This window comes from Entelurus aequoreus, linkage group LG20 (genome assembly GCF_033978785.1).
Source record: "Entelurus aequoreus isolate RoL-2023_Sb linkage group LG20, RoL_Eaeq_v1.1, whole genome shotgun sequence".
NCBI lineage: Eukaryota > Metazoa > Chordata > Actinopteri > Syngnathiformes > Syngnathidae > Entelurus > Entelurus aequoreus.
The window spans coordinates 41,959,522-41,980,004 of NC_084750.1; the positions used below are offsets into that span (position 1 = coordinate 41,959,522).

The 20,483-nt window shown below is 39.0% G+C and overlaps 1 protein-coding gene across 1 annotated transcript in view; it reads left to right on the forward strand.

Annotated features, from left to right (window-relative positions):
* The first annotated feature begins 487 nt into the window (after nucleotides 1–487).
* The window catches only part of angpt2b (angiopoietin 2b), a 76,674-nt gene continuing 56,678 nt past the window's right edge, over nucleotides 488–20,483 (forward strand). The window contains exon 1 of the mRNA XM_062030125.1: nucleotides 488–1,138. Within this exon, the coding sequence (XP_061886109.1) occupies nucleotides 827–1,138 (312 nt within the window). The 5' untranslated portion in view covers nucleotides 488–826. The remainder of the gene's footprint in view (nucleotides 1,139–20,483) is intronic.

Sequence of the window (20,483 nt, forward strand, 5' to 3'; positions counted from 1 at the left end):
GGACTAGGACAAACAATCAATGAATACAATCAATAACCCGGAGGTTGGGTCTTGGGCGCAGTTGGGTGTTCCAACAGGACAATGACCCCAAACACACGTCAAAAGTGGTAAAGGAATGGCTAAATCAGGCTAGAATGAAGGTTTTAGAATGGCCTTCCCAAAGTCCTGACTCAAACGTGTGGACAATGCTGAAGAAACAAGTCCATGTCAGAAAAGCAACAAATTTAGCTGAACTGCTGAATTACTTGAATGGGTTAAATTAATTCTCCAAACATAATGAAAAAGGTCATACCACGATTCTTAGATGCACTAAATCTAGTTTGCAAACGTCTTACTTTTTACAAAACCACTGACAACCTGCGTGTGGAGTGAAGCCGGAGAGAGAGAAAGAGCCAGGGTGGGAGGAACAAAAAGTGGCTCCTACTTGAGCCCCCGCTGGAGTGCAGCATGTTTTAACTTCTGCAAACTGGAGTGGCGTAAGAGGGTGAAAGTACCGGAGGGAAGGGTCATTGAGAGAGAGAGGAACACCCCTCTCATCATTTCAAGAGCCTTTCTCTCCAAGATCCCAAGGAGGGACACTCCTGACTCCTGACTCCATCTCTACAGAGCACATGGACACCAGCTGCTCTTCTTTCCAGATAGACTTGGAAGCCCAGCTTTGGAGTTAGAATGCATCCCGGTTCTTGACTCTTGCGGTTCGGTGCGTCCACCACCACATGGAAAAGTGGGAGCAGACCAGTGGATGGAAGAGCGACCAGAAGAACCGAAGAGAAAGTTCAAGAAGACCAAAGCAGGATAAAGCGTCCTCCCCAGCGTCCAACCTGAGATGGGCCACCTGCTGGGCCTGACCCTGGCCTACGTGGCCCACCTGGCGGCCTGCGTAACGGCCTCAGAGCGCCAGCAGCACCAGGTGCAGCACGGCCCCTGCAGCTACACCTTCATCCTCCCCGAGGTAGACCATTGCCAGCCACAGAAGGACTACGAGGTCTCCAACACCCTACAGGGGGACTCCCCGGCCAAAATCAAACCTGGTGTGAGTCAGTCCACTCACAAGCAGAAGGACAAGTCCTCCTGGCGGGAGAGGAAACTGGAGAGTCTGGAGAGCGTCACGGAGAATAATACCCAATGGCTGCAGAAGGTAAAGTAGCTTCATTTTAACTTGTTCTTGTAAACATTTTACCACAAACAAATTGGTCCTTTCAGTAGCTCTACATAAACTAGTGGTGCACAAAAAAAATTACATTCATTACAATACGATTGATTCATAATTTTAAAAAATCGGTTTCAAAAACAAAACAATTTTCCTTTCCTTTTCTCAATGAGAATCAATTTTTTAAATTTTTACGTTCATATTTCGCTGTTTGTTGCATTTTTGTTGTGTTTCGCTTGATTGTTAAATATGTCGATCGAGAGGATGTGTGACATTCATATGTTGTCAATATTCAGTGTTTTATCCTTCATAACTAGTGGTGCACAACATTTTTTTAATTAATTATATATATATATATATATATATATATATATATATATATATATATATATATATATATATATATATATATATATATATATATATATATATATATATATATATATATATTAGGGATGTCCGATAATATCGGCCTGCCGATATTATTGGCCGATAAATGCGTTAAAATGTAATATCGGAAATTATCGGTATCGTTTTTTTTATTATCGGTATCGTTTTTTTTTTTTTTTTTTAATTAAATCAACATAAAAAACACAAGATACACTTACAATTAATGCACCAACCCAAAAAACCTCCCTCCTCATTCACACAAAAGGGTTGTTTCTTTCTGTTATTAATATTCTGGTTCCTACATTATATATCAATATATATCAATACAGTCTGCAAGGGATACAGTCCGTAAGCACACATGATTGTGCGTGCTGCTGCTCCACTAATAGTACTAACCTTTAACAGTTCATTTTACTCATTTTCATTAATTACTCGTTTCTATGTAACTGTTTTTATATTGTTTTACTTTCTTTTTTATTCAAGAAAATGTTTTTAATTTATTTATCTTATTTTATTTTATAATTTTAAAAAAAAAGTACTTTATCTTCACCAGACCTGGTTGTCCAAATTAGACACAATAATGTGTTGATTCCACGACTGTATATATCGGTTGATATCGGTATCGGTTGATATCGGTATCGGTAATTAAAGAGTTGGACAATATCGGAATATCGGATATCGGCAAAAAGCCATTATCGGACATCCCTGATATATATATTATATATGCTGTGTTTGTTGCATTTTTGTTGTGTTTCGCTTGATTGTTAAATATGTGGATGGAGAGGAGGTGTGACGTTCATATGTTGTCAATATTCAGTGTTTTATCCTTCATAACTAGTGGTGCAAACATTTTTTTAGATTTATTACGATTCTAAATAGATTCATAATTTTCAAAAATCGGTTTGAAAAACAGAACAATTTTACGTTCCTTTTTTCAATGAGAATACATTTTTTAAAAGTTTGCGTTCATATTTCGCTGTGTTTGTTGCATTTTTGTTGTGTTTCGCTTGATTGTTAAATATGTGGATGGAGAGGATGTGTGACATTCATATGTTGTCAATATTCAGTGTTTTATCCTTCATAACTAGTGGTGCAAACATTTTTTTAGATTTATTACGATTCTAAATAGATTCATAATTTTCAAAAATCGGTTTGAAAAACAGAACAATTTTACGTTCCTTTTTTCAATGAGAATACATTTTTTAAAAGTTTGCGTTCATATTTTGCTGTGTTTGTTGCATTTTTGTTGTGTTTCGCTTGATTGTTAAATATGTGGATGGAGAGGAGGTGTGACATTCATATGTTGTCAATATTCAGTGTTTTATCCTTCATAACTAGTGGTGCACAAAAAAAAATGGATTCATTACGATTCTAAATTGATTCATAATTTTCAAAAATCGGTTTGAAAAACAAAATATTGTTTCGTTACTTTTTTCAATGAGAATACATTTTTTAAAAGTTTGCATTCATATTTTGCTGTGTTTGTTGCATTTTTGTTGTGTTTTGCTTGATTGTTAAATATGTGGATCGAGAGGAGGTGTGACATTCAGTGTTTTATCCTTCATAACTAGTGGTGCACAAAAAAAAATTGATTAATTATATGTATATATATATATATATACATATATATATATATATATATATATATATATATATATATATATATATATATATATATATATATATATATATATATATATATATATATATATATTAGGGATGTCCGATAATATCGGCCTGCCGATATTATCGGACGATAAATGCGTTAAAATGTAATATCGGAAATTATCGGCATCGTTTTTTTTATTATCGGTTTCATTTTTTTTTTTTAATTAAATCAACATAAAAAACACAAGATACACTTACAATTAGTGCACCAACCCAAAAAACCTCCCTCCTCATTCACACAAAAGGGTTGTTTCTTTCTGTTATTAATATTCTGGTTCCTACATTATATATCAATATATATCAATACAGTCTGCAAGGGATACAGTCCGTAAGCACACATGATTGTGCGTGCTGCTGCTCCACTAATAGTACTAACCTTTAACAGTTAATTTTACTCATTTTCATTCATTACTAGTTTCTATGTAACTGTTTTTATATTGTTTTACTTTCTTTTTTATTCAATAAAATGTTTTTAATTTATTTATCTTATTTTATAATTTTTAAAAAAAAATACTTTATCTTCACCATACCTGGTTGTCCAAATTAGACATAATAATGTGTTGATTCCACGACTGCATATATCGGTTGATATCAGTATCGGTAATTAAAGAGTTGGACAATATCGGAATATCGGATATCGGCAAAAAGCCATTATCGGACATCCCTAATATATATATTATATATATTATATATGCTGTGTTTGTTGCATTTTTGTTGTGTTTCGCTTGATTGTTAAATATGTGGGTGTGTGTGTGCAGAAAACATCGCACAGGGCGATGTGATGCGTCTAGTGCAGTAGCCTTGGAGTAGTAGTACCTGTAGTTAGTGCATGCTGCATGCCGCTTTTGCTTGCTATGCTGCATGCTGCTTCTGCCTGATACTCATTGCTTTCAGCTAGTGCCGCCGGCTAGCCCTCTGTCTCAGAGGGCGAAAAGAGGAGCCGAGTGCATAAGCCTCCTCAGCCGGTACATAGCCTCTCCATTGTCAAGACTCGTACATGCCTCCTCGTGGCCACACACGGTAACTGGAACCTCGCGGTTCCAGGCTAAGTTGTACGGGATCTCGGAGCAGCAGGGGGCCCCAGAGACGGGGCATGCAGGCCCACCGGTGTGTGGACATGCCCTGGTGCCCAGTCAACCCCTGTCCCAGCTATGGGTAAATAACCCCAGCTATGGGCGAATAGTGAAAACCGCCTCAACGGTGGACCAGGCGGAAGATGGCGGCAGCGGAATGCACCACAACGGCTGGGAAGGCGGATGAAGGCTGCAGCAAAGACGGGTCCCCAGTCGTCTTGGTCTCCATGCCACTGGACCCTGGCCCGCTCAATGCCAAGGACTGTGTGGTGGCTGACCGTGCACCAGTCTCCCCACATTAAAAGATTCCACGCACAGGCCAGTCCAGGACAGTCATACTCGTTTCGAGTGACCGCCGATGATGATGATGAAATATGTGGATGGAGAGGAGGTGTGACGTTCATATGTTGTCAATATTCAGTGTTTTATCCTTCATAACTAGTGGTGCACAATTTTTTTTAAATTAATTATATGTATATATATATATATATATATATATATATATATATATATATGTATATATATATATATATATATATATATATATATATATATATATATATATATGTGCTGTGTTTGTTGCATTTTTGTTGTGTTTCGCTTGATTGTTAAATATGTGGATTGAGAGGAGGTGTGACAATATTCAGTGTTTTATCCTTCATAACTAGTGATGCACAAAAAAAAAATAGATTAATTACGATTCTAAATTGATTCATAATTTTAAAAAATTGGTTTGAAAAACAAAACAATGTTTCGTTACTTTTTTCAATGAGAATACATTTTTTAAAAGTTTGCGTTCATATTTCGCTGTGTTTGTTGCATTTTTGTCGATCGAGAGGAGGTGTGACATTCATATGTTGTCAATATTCAGTGTTTTATCCTTCATAACTAGTGGTGCACAAATTTTTTTAGATTCATTACGGTTCTAAATTGATTCATAATTTTCTAAAATCGGTTCCGGGTACTCCGGCTTCCTCCCACCTCCAAAGACATGCACCTGGGGATAGGTTGATTGGCAACACTAAATTGACCCTAGTGTGTGAATGTGAGTGTGAAAGTTGTCTGTCTATCTGTGTTGGCCCTGTGATGAGATGGTGACTTGTCCAGGGACTACCCCGCCTTCCGCCCGAATGCAGCTGAGATAGGCTCCAACACCCCTCATGACCCAGAAAAGGACAAGCGGTAGAAAATGGATGTATGGATGGATGTTAAATATGTGGATGGAGAGGATGTGTGACATTCATGTGTTGTCAATATTCAGTGTTTTATCCTTCATAACTAGTGGTGCACAAAGATTCATTACGATTCTAAATTGATTCATAATTTTCAAAAAGCGGTTTGAAAAACAAAACAATTTGTATATCCTTTTTTCAATGAGAATACATTTTTTAAAGTTTGCGTTCATATTTCGCTGTGTTTGTTGCATTTTTGTTGTGTTTGGCTTGATTGTTAAATATGTGGATGGAGAGGAGGTGTGACGTTCATATGTTGTCAATATTCAGTGTTTTATCCTTCATAACTAGTGGTGCAAACATTTTTTTTTTATTCTTTACGATTCTAAATTGATTCATAAGTTTCAAAAATCGGTTTTATGAACAAAACAATTGTTCTTTTCTTTTTTTAAATGAAAATATATTTAAAAAAAAGTTTATTTCAAGCCATTTCTATGCAACCAGAACCTATTTTGAAAAAGTTTCATAATTACTAAACCAAATAACACGGTTTGCATCGAGAATTGATTCTGAATGGAATCGTAACCTCAGGAATTGGAATCGGATCTAATGGTTAGGTGCCCAAAACCACTAATATACACCCACGTTAATCCATCCATCCATCCATCCATTTTCTACCGCTTGTCCCTCTCGGGGTCGCGGAGGTCCTGGATTGTTGTTTTTACTGAAGTACTCCAAAAATATTGATTTATCTTAACTGGATAAAAACTCATGGACCATGTTAGAATAAAATCAAATTGCTTTTTTTAAGCATTTAAATAGAATCTATGTTGTTTTCAGACGCAATTCTAGTTTAAATGCTAAAGTCATAGCTTTTTTAGTAACAAATATTTGAGCCTTAGTGGTGGTACTAGTATACTACCACAATACTAATGAATCATATTCGGTACTATACCGCCTCTAAAAAGTATTGAACCCCCCCCACACTCCCCTTTTTTTAACGGGCATAACCGTGCATCGTCACATCATGAATAAAGTACGTTTCTTACAAGTAGCATTACCACTGGAGGACGAGGAATAGCTAAACATACTTCACTACACACCATAGGAGGATACAATAGCTCACCGGCGTCACAATGTAAACAAAAGATAGTGCCCCTGAATGTAAACAAACGCCATGGGTGGATCTACACCTGACATCCACTGTAATGATAGCAAGTACAAGAGCGTATCTAGTCGATACTACTATGATTACATCAATATTTTTTTTAATTTAAAAATTCATATTATGTTTATAAACTCAGGAAATATGTCCCTGGACACATGCGAACTTTGAATATGACCAATGTATGTTCCTGTAGCTATTTGGTATCGGATTAATACCTAAATGTGTGGTATCATCCAAAACTAATGTAAAGTATCAAAGAAGAGAAGAATAAGTGATTATTACATTTGAACAGAAGTGTAGATAGAACATGTTGAAACGGAAAATAAGCAGATATTAACAGTAAATGAACAAGTAGATTAATAATCCATTTTTACAGCTTGTCCTTCATAATGTGTGAAGTATATTTATATAGCGCTTTTCTCTAGTGACCCAAAGCGCTTTTACATAGTGAAACCCAATATCTAAGTTACATTTAAACCAGTGTGGGTGGCACTGGGAGCAGGTGGGTAAAGTGTCTTGCCCAAGGCAGTAACTAGGATGGCGGAAGCGGGGATCGAACCTGGAACCCTCAAGTTGCTGGCACGGCTGCTCTACCAACCGAGCTATACCGCCCCTATAATGTCGACAAAATAATAGAATCATTAGCAGACTAATTAGGAGCCTTTGTTTGCTTACTTACTACTAAAAGACAAGTTGTCTAGTATGTTCACTATTTTATATAAGGACTAAATTGCAATAATAAACATATGTTTCATGTACCCTAAGATTTTTTGTTAAAATAAAGCCTATTAGGCAATTTTTTGTGGTCCCCTTTATTTAGAAAAGTATCGAAATACATTTTGGTACGATAATATCGGCCTGCCGATATTATCGGCCGATAAATGCTTTAAAATGTAATATCGGAAATTATCGGTATCGTTTTTTTTATTATTGGTATCGTTTTTTTTTTTTTAATTAAATCAACATAAAAAACACAAGATACACTTACAATTAGTGCACTAACCCAAAAAACCTCATTCACACAAAAGGGTTGTTCCTTTCTGTTATTAATATTCTGGTTCCTACATTATATATCAATATATATCAATACAGTCTGCAAGGGATACAGTCCGTAAGCACACATGATTGTGCGTGCTGCTGGTCCACTAATAGTACTAACCTTTAACAGTTAATTTGACTCATTTTCATTCATTACTAGTTTCTATGTAACTGTTTTTGTATTGTTTTACTTAGTTTTTTATTCAAAAAAATATTTTTAATTTATTTATATTATTTTATTTTATAATTTTTTTTAAAAAGGACCTCATCTTCACCATACCTGGTTGTCCAAATTAGGCATAATAATGTGTTAATTCCATGACTGTACATATCAGTATCGGTTGATATCGGTATCTGTAATTAAAGAGTTGGACAATATCGGAATATCGGATATCGGCAAAAAGCCATTATCGGCAGTGCCGGCCCAAGCCTCCATGGGGCCCTAAGCAAAATTAGATTTTGGGGCCCTCTATTTCTGCCAATAATATTGATCATTCACACACCTACTATAAACTCATTGCGGCTCTGGCAGTGTTGTTTACATGATCCTATTGTCAGCCTGGCATGTCTTTACAAATGACATGTCATTTATAAAGATATGGGGGTGGCCCAGTTAAGAACATAAATAATACCAATGAATGAACAAATTATGTCCAGAGTGCCACATATGGTTCCTAATCTTAAAATGTAGAAAACATTCAGCTACAAGAGTGGCCTGGGGTTGAACAGTCCAAGTGATAAAGCTTTGTATTTACAGTAAAAGTGTCATCTTGTCTCATCAGTCTTGTACATATTAGTCTTTAATTACTAGTTTATATTTGTAGTTAATTGTTCATATTTAATGTTTACTTTGTACAAAGAGAGCGCAGTCTACTGAAGTTAAATTCCATGTGTGTTAAACATAACTGGACAATAAAGCTGATTCTGATTCACTTTATTATTTTTGGTAACAAAAACCTGAAACAGCAATGTGCAAAAATAATTCGTAGTGCAAGAAAAACAAAGTGCAACAATAAAATCACTTAAATATATATAAAAAGGAACAAATTCAATCGTACAAAAAACAACATAATTAAATTAAATATCAAGCAAATACTTAAATAATATTAATGAACAGAGTTACCGGAAACAAGGTAACATAACGGTTTATAAACAAATATAAAGTTACTACATATTAAAACTATGTAAATGTACATAACGATGTGCAAAAATTTTTTGGGGAAAAAATCAAAATAAACTACCTTAAATTAAGGTCCTTAATTCACACATTTGACCATCACATCACAGTTTTGTTCCTCTGTTCTTCACCACCCACACCACTCCACCCACTCCTTAAAACCTGTGCTTCCTGGCTTTTCTGGAGGCAAAGTCATTTATGACATCACTGTAAGAAATCTGATGGCCGACTTTGTTATTAATACTAATCACTGCCATGTACGAGCCTGACTCAGACTCGTACATGCAAAAAATAAAAAATAAGAATTTTTTGTTAATTGCTTTTGGGGGCCCCCTGGTGGCCGCGGGGCCCTAAGCAAGCGCTTAGTACACGTATGCCTTGGGCCGGCTCTGATTATCGGACATCCCTAAGGACAACCTTACTTCAAACTATCATTGTTTTGTTTTGCTACAATCTATTTTAATATGCAGAGCTTCAAACAAAGTCAGCAAAAAGCACAAGGAAAAATAAAAAAATCCAAAGATGACAACATCTGTTGACAAACTTTGATTATCGATAAGTTCCGGTCTTAACTGAGATTCCCTGGAAGCTCCCTGCTAGCACACCTGGCTCAGCCGGCTTGTCTCCACATCCAGGAGCCCTCGGATGCCAGGAAGAAATCCCTGTTGCATGGAACCCAAGAAAAGCCAAGCTAATATGATACGGTGCCAAATACGTCTCACACCGTTGCACCTTTTAAATCGGCATTTACCCTCGGCAGGCGACACATAAACATCAGGCCCGACTCATGTTTTAGCACCTCTTTCCGCAAAGTTGAATGGGCTTCACTTGGCTCCCACAGAAATGTGACATAATGGTGTTTAGTGGAATGAGTGTTTATCAGTGGGAGGCATAGATCAGTACATCCTCTGGCTGGCTGTTTGGGAAGTGCACTATTATTGAGCCTGGATTATGACTCAAATGAAGCCATGCGATTAAAAGTGGGCGCACAATAGTGTTTGCCTTCGCTCAGGTCATCCGGGCGCAGAGCACAACGTTGGCCTATTGTGCGCCATTGCTCTCCACCCGCCTTCCCATTCTTGTCTGAGGCACTCTCCATATTTATGCATGAATCCATCAAGCATTCAGTACTGGAGCCGGGCCGAGAGCCAGCATTATCATACATCAGAATTGTAGAATAGAACATTATGAATATTAACTACTCTCACCAGAAACAATGTTTTTTCTTTGCATCTTCTCTTCAACCATATCCAGGCATGTGATTTGACCACAATGAAAAAGACTGAAAACATTTCCGGGGGTCTGGGGGACGAAGGCCCCCAGCCAGGTCCAGCCAGGTCCCCCCACCAGTGCCTGGTGGGCTGGTGGGTGGACAAGTGGGTCAGCGCCCCCCGAAGCTCCTGGTTTTTCACCAATTTAACATGCTAAAATGAACAAAGACAGCACCATTTGAAGAAAATATTTGAGTGTTTAAAGACATGAAAACATCATTAATAGAACATACATAACCCAATGATCCTAATGATGGTTCAGTCCCAACAGTATTTAGTCACTAATATTTACATCTTGTGTTCATTTCACATCCACAGGTGTCACGTTGATCAGTGATATTATCTACAGTTTATTTACAGTATTACCACATTACTTCAGTTCACTTCACACATTAGCTTTGTCGGAGAGACCCAGCCCTAACATGAGCTTTCCTTGCTAATGTATTTAACAAAATACCAAATGTAAACATTTCATTCTTTTCGCCAAAATAGGATATACATTTATGAAAATAATTAAACGTGTTTACTCATATTTGAATATAGGAAATAATAATAATGTGAGGACACTGACATATTGCATGAAACAAGTGTGAAAATATTGACCTTGAAGATTGTTACACCACTGACAATAGTTTCAACAGACTACATAAGAAGTTAATATTACAAAATAGTATTATATGCAAATTTATTTCAAATAAATTGTTAACTGGATTCAATAATGCGACTCTTTGAATTTCTGTAATTTCATAATATATTTTCACGCGGCTTTTTATTTTTAGAAAAACCCATTTATATTTCGCTAAGCAATAATTGGTTAATATTTAAAACAAATATGCGTATTTCGCAAGCAAATATTTTTTTAGCTTACCTCATTATTAACAACCCTGTCTGCAACTGAAGTGGGTGGATCTTTCCTCTCCATGTAAACAAAGGATGAAGTCCGTAAGGTTTGCTGACTTTCGGTTGACATCCAAAAGTACCAGCTAGTGAAAAGTTTGTTTTCCTTGCTTCAAGTTGTTTATGTTTTTGGCGTTTCGCACGTACTTCCAAAGCCTTGAAACCTCGTGATCCATAGTCAACATTATCATGACACCACGTGCACAAAACCTTTCCGGGACGATCGATTTTCCGAATAAAATCACCGAACAAAGTCGTAACTTCCTTCTTCCCAACAGTATCAGTGATTTCCCTTTCCATCCAGTCCCATCGGAACTTTTTTTTGACATGTTTATCAATTTCTTTTACTCGTAAAGCGTCCTTTCTCTGGAGAACCGACATCGTTTACGTATGGAAAATGGCGGTATGATGACGTTATTAACGTCATCATTCATAACAGATGTCCTGATTGGTCACAAGGAACATATCGACCAATCAACTCCGGCGTAATATAAACTACGTCTCGAATCTTGATTTAGGGTCGGAAAAAAACCAGAAAATGTCCTGATTGGTCACAAGGAACATATCGACCAATCAACTCCGGCGTAATATAAACTACGTCTCGAATCTTGATTTAGGGTCGGAAAAAAACCAGAAAATGTCCTGATTGGTCACAAGGAACATATCGGCCAATCAACTACGGCGTAATATAAAGTACGTCTCGAATCTTGATTTAGGGTCGGAAAAAAAAAAGAAAAACGGGAGATAATTTTTTTGATGACGTTTGCGCGCGACGTCAAGGATTGTAGCGGACATTTTGGGACAGCATTGTGGCCAGCTATTAAGTCGTCTGTTTTCATCGCAAAATTCCACAGTATTCTGGACATCTGTGTTGGTGAATCTTTTGCAATTTGTTTAATGAACAATGGAGACAGCAAAGAAGAAAGCTGTAGGTGGGAAGCGGTGTATTAGCGGCCGGCTGCAGCAACACAAACACGTAGAGAACTGGGACAACAGAGACTCTTACCAGGAGGACTTTGAGTTGGATATGCGCTACCGTGAGTACGCAGCTGCGGCTTCCAAACATTTGATCGCTTGCCCGTACGTGCGTGCCGCTATGTGCATGTCACGTACGTGACTTTGGGGAAATATATGTGCTGTATGAACTTTGGGGAGGTGAACGGTACTTTGGGCTGTGGGATTGATTGTGTTGTGCGGGTGTTTGATTTGTATTGGTGGGTTATATGGACGGGAGGGGGGAGGTGTTTGTTATGCGGGATTAATTTGTGGCATATTAAATATAAGCCTGGTTGTGTTGTGGCTAATAGAGTATATATATGTCTTGTGTTTATTTACTGTTTTAGTCATTCCCAGCTGAATATCAGGTCCCACCCGCCTCTCACAGCATCTTCCCTATCTGAATCGCTTCCACTGCCCTCTAGTCCTTCACTCTCACTTTCCTCATCCACGAATCTTTCATCCTCGCTCAAATTAATGGGATAATCGTCGCTTTCTTGGTCCGAATCGCTCTCGCTGCTGGTGGCCATGATTGTAAACAATGTGCAGATGTGAGATGTGACGTCACGCTACTTCCGGTACAGGCAAGGCTTTTTTATCAGCGACCAAAAGTTGCAAACTTTATTGTCCATGTTCTCTACTAAATCCTTTCAGCAAAAATATGGCAATATCGCGAAATGATCAAGTATGACACATAAAATGGACCTGCTATCCCCGTTTAAATAAAAAAAATCTCATTTCAGTAGGCCTTTAAGTCAGGACTTTGGGAAGGCCATTCTAAAACCTTCATTCTAGCCTGATTTCTTTACCACTTTTGAGGTGTGTTTGGGGTCATTGTCCTGTTGGAACACCCAACTGCGCCGAAGATCCAACCTCCGGGCTGATGATTTTAGCTTGTCCTGAAGAATTTGGAGGTAATCCTCCTTTTTCGTTGTCCCATTTACTCTCTGTAAAGCACCAGTTCCATTGGCAGCAAAACAGGCCCAGAGCATAATACCACCACCACCATGCTTGACGGTAGGCATGGTGTTCCTGGGATTAAAGGCTTCACCTTTTCTCCGCCAAACTTTTTGTTGGGTATGTGGCCAGACAGCTCAATTTTTGTTTCATCTGACATCACATGGACAAAGATAAGACCTTTTGGAGGAAAGTTCTGTGGACCACGACTGTACATGACTTAAGTATGTCGTGTGATTACAGGCACATTCATGATAACTCAAGCATTACCGTAACTTATCTTGATTGTTCTTCTTTATCAGTCACATTGTTGTCCTATCGCATTGTGTTGTAAGGAGCAAGGTGCTGTGTTGGTCAGCGTGGAATAATAATGTAGCTACAGCTTCGTTAATATGCAGGTCACACCCATTTAATTGGTGCGTTGTAGGCAGTTTTCAGATGTTCTTTAGAGGGATTTATATGCCGAACAGATGTCTCCCATCACCTGTATTTTTAGCCGCCTCTCGCTAGCAGTTTTTCACTGTTTAGAACGCACCGAAAAGCGAAAGTTAATGTTCTTGTTTCACATAAAGATTGTGAATGATGGGAAAAATACCGAAACAGTCATAGTTTTTTATTTTTTTTACTCGGGATGCACGATAAGATAACTTGAATTTTCTTTTTCAAAACAGAAATTGATCTTCAACAGGCTCGAAAAGAAACTGACAGAACATAACAAATAGGGGTGGCAAAAAAAATTATATTTTCTGATTAATACTGATTCGTATTTTTGAATATTGTTGTTAATTTTTGGTTGGGTGTTGTGGCCAAACAGCTCAATTTTTGTTTCATCTGACATCACATGGACAACGATAAGACCTTCTGGAGGAAAGTTCTGTGGTCAGATGAAACACAAATTGAGCTGTTTGGCCACAAAACCAAGCGATACGTTAGGAGGAGAAAAGGTGAGGCCTTTAATCCCAGCAACACCATCCCTACCGTCAAGCATGGTGGTGGTAGTATTATGCTCTGGGCCTGTTTTGCTGCCAATGGAACTGGTGCTTTAAATGTGACAATGAAAAAGGAGGATTACCTCCAAATTCTTCAGGACAAGCTAAAATCATCAGCCCGGAGGTTGGGTCTTGGGCGCAGTTGGGTGTTCCAACAGGACTATGACTTCAAACACACTTCAAAAGTGGTAAAGGAATGGCTAATTTAGGCTAGAAGTAAGGTTTCTAGAATGGCCTTCCCAAAGTCCTGGCTTAAATGTGTGGACAATGCTGAAGAAACAAGTCCTTGTCAGAAAACCACCAAATTTAGCTGGACTGCACCAATTATGTCAAGAAGAGTGGTCAAAAATTCAACCAGAAGCTTGGAACTGGTGCTTTACAGAGAGTAAATGGGACAATGAAAAAGGAGGATTACCTCCAAATTCTTCAGGACAAGCTAAAATCATCAGCCCGGAGGTTGGGTCTTGGGCGCAGTTGGGTGTTCCAACAGGACAATGACCCCTAACACACCTCAAAAGTGGTAAAGGAATGGCTAAATCAGGCTAGAATGAAGGTTTTAAAATGGCCTTCCCAAAGTCCTGACTTAAACGTGTGGACAATGCTGAAGAAACAAGTCCATGTCAGAAAACCAACAAATGTAGCTGAACTGCACCAATTTTGTCAAGAGGAGTGGTCAAAAATTCCAGCAGAAGCTTGTGGATGGCTACCAAAAGCGCCTTATTGCAGGTAAACTTGCCAAGGGACATGTAAGCAAATATTAACATTGCTGTATGTATACTTTTGGCCCAGCACATTTGCTCACATTTTCAGTAGACCCATAATAAATTCATAAAAGAAGCAAACTTCATGAATGTTTTTTGTGACCAACAAGTATGTGCTCCAATCACAAAAAAATAAGAGTTGTAGAAATGATTGGAAACTCAAGACAGCCATGACATGATGTTCTTTACAATTTATGCAAACTTTTGACCACAACTGGACAGGGGGGAGAAAAAACACACGCTCTGAATTCCCAAGTGCATACATACTCTGTGTGAAGTTCCAGTCTATGAACCGACAACCGAACTTCTACGGCGGGCACCCCCTAGAGGCCCTGCAGTATATGCATGAGAGTGGAAGAGCTGGTGAAAGACGGAGATGAAGTGTTTGTTCTTTGCTTTGTGCACTGCGTTTGAGAAAATGGTTCAACCATAGAATACAAAAAGCGTTTCAAACTACATTGAGAGCTACTCGTCTTGTAGAATAAGGAGTGCGGTTTAAACCCTGGTACATTCTCCGTGTAATCACTTAGTCAGTCAACTGGTAATCCCCACCGGGGGATACAGGACATAAAGGATAATGTAGAAATCCCTCTTTGGAACATGCATGGTAGTGAAATGGCTGTCAAACACTCTGAAGAGCCTCTTTCCAACCTTCACCGAGCCCATTTAAAGACCCGCGTCCACCGAGAATTCAGCTCAGTTCAGTATGGTTCCCCTTTGTTTAACATTCTATTCATAAAAGTTGCGTGCGCTCCTCTGTCGACGCACTGACTACGGTCTAGGTTGGTCAACAGGGAATCCAATGGGACTAGGGCAAACACGGAATGTGACTTCCTACAACAAAGTGTGTCTATTGAGAAAAAACAATGTTGGTTTCTTCTATTGTGGCGCTGGAAGGATGTGTCCCCTTCTTGATTTGATCAAGAGTATCATTTAGTAGACACGAGGCTAATCTACCTAAATGCTGAAGCTTGGCCAACACATGTCTGCAGCTTTAAATATATCCTGCGGTGTACCCCCAGGGATCAATACCGGGACCCAAATTGTCCAATCTCTACACAAACGACATTTTGTAATAAATGACTTCATTTAAGCAGTATTTGCAGACTAAGGCTGTGTCTACACTAAGCCGGATAACCCCTTAAACAAATAACTATTTAGCCTAAGCCCCGATTCAGCCACACTAAACCTGCGGCGTACCTGCAGGGATCAATACCGGGACCCAAATTGTCCAATCTCTACACAAACGACATTTGTAAAAAAAGGACTTAACTTAAAGGCCTACTGAAATGATGACACATAGAATGATAGCAGGTCCATTATATGTGTCATACTTGATCATTTCGCGATATTGCCATATTTTTGCTGAAAGTATTTAGTAGAGAACATCGATGATAAAGTTCGCAACTTTTGGTCGCTGATAAAAAAGCCTTGCCTGTACCGGAAGTAGCGTGACGTCACAGGTTGTGGAGCGCCTCACATATGCACATTGTTTACAATCATTCCCACCAGCAGCGAGAGCGATTCGGACCGAGCAAGCGACGATTACCCCATTAATTTGAGCGAGGATGAAAGATTCGTGGATGAGGAAAGTGAGAGTGAAGGATTAGAGTGCAGTGCAGGACGCCAGGGTGTATCTTTTTTCGCTCAGACCGTAACTTAGGTACAAGGGCTCATTGGATTCCACACTTTGTCCTTTTTCTATTGTGGATCACGGATTTGTATTTTCAACCACCTCGGATACTATATCCTCTTGAAAATGAGAGTCGAGAACGCGAAATGGACATTCACAGTGACTTTTATCTCCACGACAATACATCGGCGAAGCACTTTAGCATCGGAGCTAACGTGATAGCATCGTGCCTAACTGCGGATAGAAACAGAAGAAACATGCCCCAGACTGGAAGGATAGACCGAAGATCAACAATACTACTATTACTTCTACTCTCAGGAGACACTGAACTAAACACTGGACCTGTAACCACACGGTTAATGCTGTCCCGCCTGGCGATGCCTAGTAATGCTGTTGCTAACGACGCCATTGAAGCTAACTTAGCTACGGGACCTCGACAGAAAACATTAGCTCTCCACCTACGCCAGCCCTCATCTGCTCATCACCACCAGTGCTCACCAGCGTTCCAGCGATCGACGGCGCGACGGAGGACTTCACCACGATCATCGGTGCGGTCGGCCGCCCGGAGACCGAGGAAGTCAACCCAGACACCGGTGAGGACAGCGGCGCGGCGGCGGACGGCGTTGTGTTGCTGTAGCCAGCCGCTAATACACCGATCCCACCTACAGCTTTCTTCTTTGCTGTCTTCATTGTTCATTAAACAAATTGCAAAAGATTCACCAACACAGATGTCCAGAATACTGTGGAATTTTGCGATGAAAACAGACGACTTAAGCTGGCCACCGTGCTGTTCCAAAATGTCCGCTACAATCCGTGACGTCACGCGCATACGTCATCATACCGAGACGTTTTCAGCCGGATATTTCCCGGGAAATTTAAAATTGCACTTTATAAGTTAACCCGGCCGTATTGGCATGTGTTGCAATGTTAAGATTTCATCATTGATATATAAACTATCAGACTGTGTGGTCGCTAGTAGTGGCTTTCAGTAGGCCTTTTAGCAGTATTTGCAGACTAAGAGTATGTCTACACTAAGCTGGATAACCCCTTAAACGAATAACTATTTAGCCTAAGCCGCGTTTCAGCCACACTAAACCAGCGTTTAAGGTCCCCCTCTGTGATAGAGTAGGTTACTCTGGATGCGGAATGCTGATCTGATATCTACTTAGGACAAGGACTCCGGGAAAGAATGATAAGGATACATTTAGGCAATATAATATGCAATAATAATACAAGATATGTATAATGTTATATATAATATAATATACTCTACAATGTGTTATAAAACTAATATACAAACAAATGTACATGGACTATTAAAGCAGTCCATTAGAGATGAATGAAGAATAAGCACTGTTGATTTAGGCTAGGCCTGGGCAAATTAAGGCCCGGGGGCCACATGCGGCCCGTTAAGCTTTTCAATCTGGCCCGCCGGACATTCCCAAATAATTTTTTTTTAGATCTTTAAGATGGAAAGTGTAGCTGCCATTATGATGTGCAGTGATGTTTTCTAATGACCGTAAGTCTTGAACTATACAAAGTATTTCAATGGTTGGAATCTGAGCTTTTGCATGTTAGATTTTTTTATAGCTATATTGGTCTATTTATACCTGCATTGTCCTTTCCATCATTGTAACTGAGCTACTGTGTTGAACAATTTCCCTTGTGGATCATTAAAGTTTGTCTAAGTCTAAGTCTATATACTAGTTACTATGGTACTCTAATTAGTTACTATGGTCATCTAATTAGTTACTATGGTAATCTAAGTCACAGCAGCTCAGACGAGGCACCAAGCAGTGTGAAGATTTTCACAACAAAGTTCTAAAGCTTAGTGATGTCTCAGATAGATCAGATTGTAGGTGTTTGTTTTGTTTGTTTTGCTGAGTTTGTTGCATTTTTGTTGTGTTTTGCTTGATTGTAAAATATGTCAATGGAGAGGGGGTGTGACGTTCATTTGTTGTCAATATTCAGTGTTTTATCGCTCGTAGTTAATATTGTAAATCCCACATTCTTTATTTTCATGTACATTCTGGATGTCTTATTCAGTAAAAAAAAATTAAAATTCCATTCCGTTTTTTAAGGTGGTCTGTCATAACGTTTTTAGCATTCAATCAGACATTATTGTGAGGTTTTGTAGATATACCGGCCCCCAGACACATTTTTTTCAAAAAATTTGGCCCCTGAGTCAAAATAATTGCCCAGGCCTGATTTAGACAGGGTTTTAAACGTTGTCTGTGTCGCCCTCTAGTGGTGGGATAGGGTAACTACTGAGTAACAAGAAATGTGTCGCCCTTAACAGGCGAAATTTGAGCTGGCGAATTATATCGTCGTGCAGAAACATTGTTGCAAACAAACACTCGGTTAAGGCTACATCTAACACAGGCATTTTAGCATTAATAACCATGCTATATTCGACGTATACTTACATTTTTAGTCAGGAATTTTAGTCATTTTACCATGAATTGATTAACGTGGAGGTTAAACAAGTGGAAAAACTTATTCGGGTGTTACCATTTAGTGGTCAATTGTACGGAATATGTACTTCACTGTGCAACCGACTAATAAAAGTCTCAATCAATCAATTCAAAACGCACACAATGCTGTTTACACAATCACCCAAGAGCCCGTATTACAGAAACGCTACAAACAGGAAATTACATCTCGGACTAAATCGCCAAATTAAGAGCACAGGAAATCTAACATCTCAAAACTGCGTCAGAATAAGATAAGACTAAAACACTTTCTGACACCCTCCTTGGACAATTTTTTTACACGGGTAAGTGCGCCGTGTATTTCTTGAATCTCCGGCTCTTAGCTTTGTATGGACTCATTGATCGTTTACAAACTGAGTTCGGAGAGGAAGTGATGCCAGAAAGAAGGCGCCACAGCCAGCTTCATAAGAAAGTGGTTTCGTAACTCGGAGATAACCACTGGAAAAATCCAGGCGTGCCCGTGTTTCTCCTTCCTCTACATGTACAGACGCTTGTGGAAATCACACATGAATACCTTAAGAGAAAGCCATTGCAGCTATTTGGGATACAACACTTCTCAGACGGCAAGAGAACTTTCCAATGTCCAGGTCAGCTGTGATTCTACTTAGCGAAAAACGACGTCCATTTGTCGAAGGGGAGACAACGAGAATGTGAGCTCCCGTGGATGTGATTAAAAAAGGTAGCATGTGCTTTGTATTACCTGGCCGTCTATGGAAGACAACGGCGAATGCATTTGGACTGGCAAAGCGGACTGTATCAGTTATTGTCCGCCATGTATGTTGCGGACTCGACGTCTAGGTCCAGACTATATAAAGTCACCAAAAAGGAATGGACAATGAAGGTGAAGGCAAAAGAGTGAGGAGTGTCCTGACCAGATATCTAGATCCCCAGTTTGATTGATGTTAAATGTTTTCTTTATCACATTGTTTACTTCCACATGTCCATTCATGATTTAAATAATTGATGATGTCTCAGGTGTGATTCACTACAATAGGACCCCACAGCACACTGGATTCCAGTTCATTGAAATACCACAAAAACTGGATATTGTTCAGATAAGTTACATTTAAGAACTTGCACACAAAGCAACACTGGAGGTGACTATGACGTGTGCATTGTCCGTGCATGCCGGCGGACGGAGAGGGTCCGGGGGTCTGAAACGACCATTGTGTGTGTGTGGACAAGGATACGGTTAGGTGGGATTTACCCTGGATAACCTTAGCCGGCTTAGTGTAGAAGGGGCCTAAACGACCACATTTTGTTCGGGAGAGAACACACAGAAGCTAACAAAAATAACAAGAGAAGAAACTAATAAATAACAGACTATCCATGAATTTAAGTAACACTAAAATAAGGCCATTCAGTAACAGCAGGAAAAACAGACAAACACAAACAAACAGACGGAGTAGACGTTGACAGGCAAGAATAAATAACATTTCTACACCTAATAAGACAGGGATGTTAAACTGGGTTTCATTGAGGGCCACATGGCAGTTATGGCTTGGAACAGCCAATAATGTCAGAATTTGCCTCTGGATTTAATTATTAATTATATAAAGTGTTTTAGGAGACTGTCGATTTTACAGTAAAAATTTTACATTTACAAAATTTTACTGTAAAATAGAGGTTTTTTTTGTTTTTGTTTTTACAA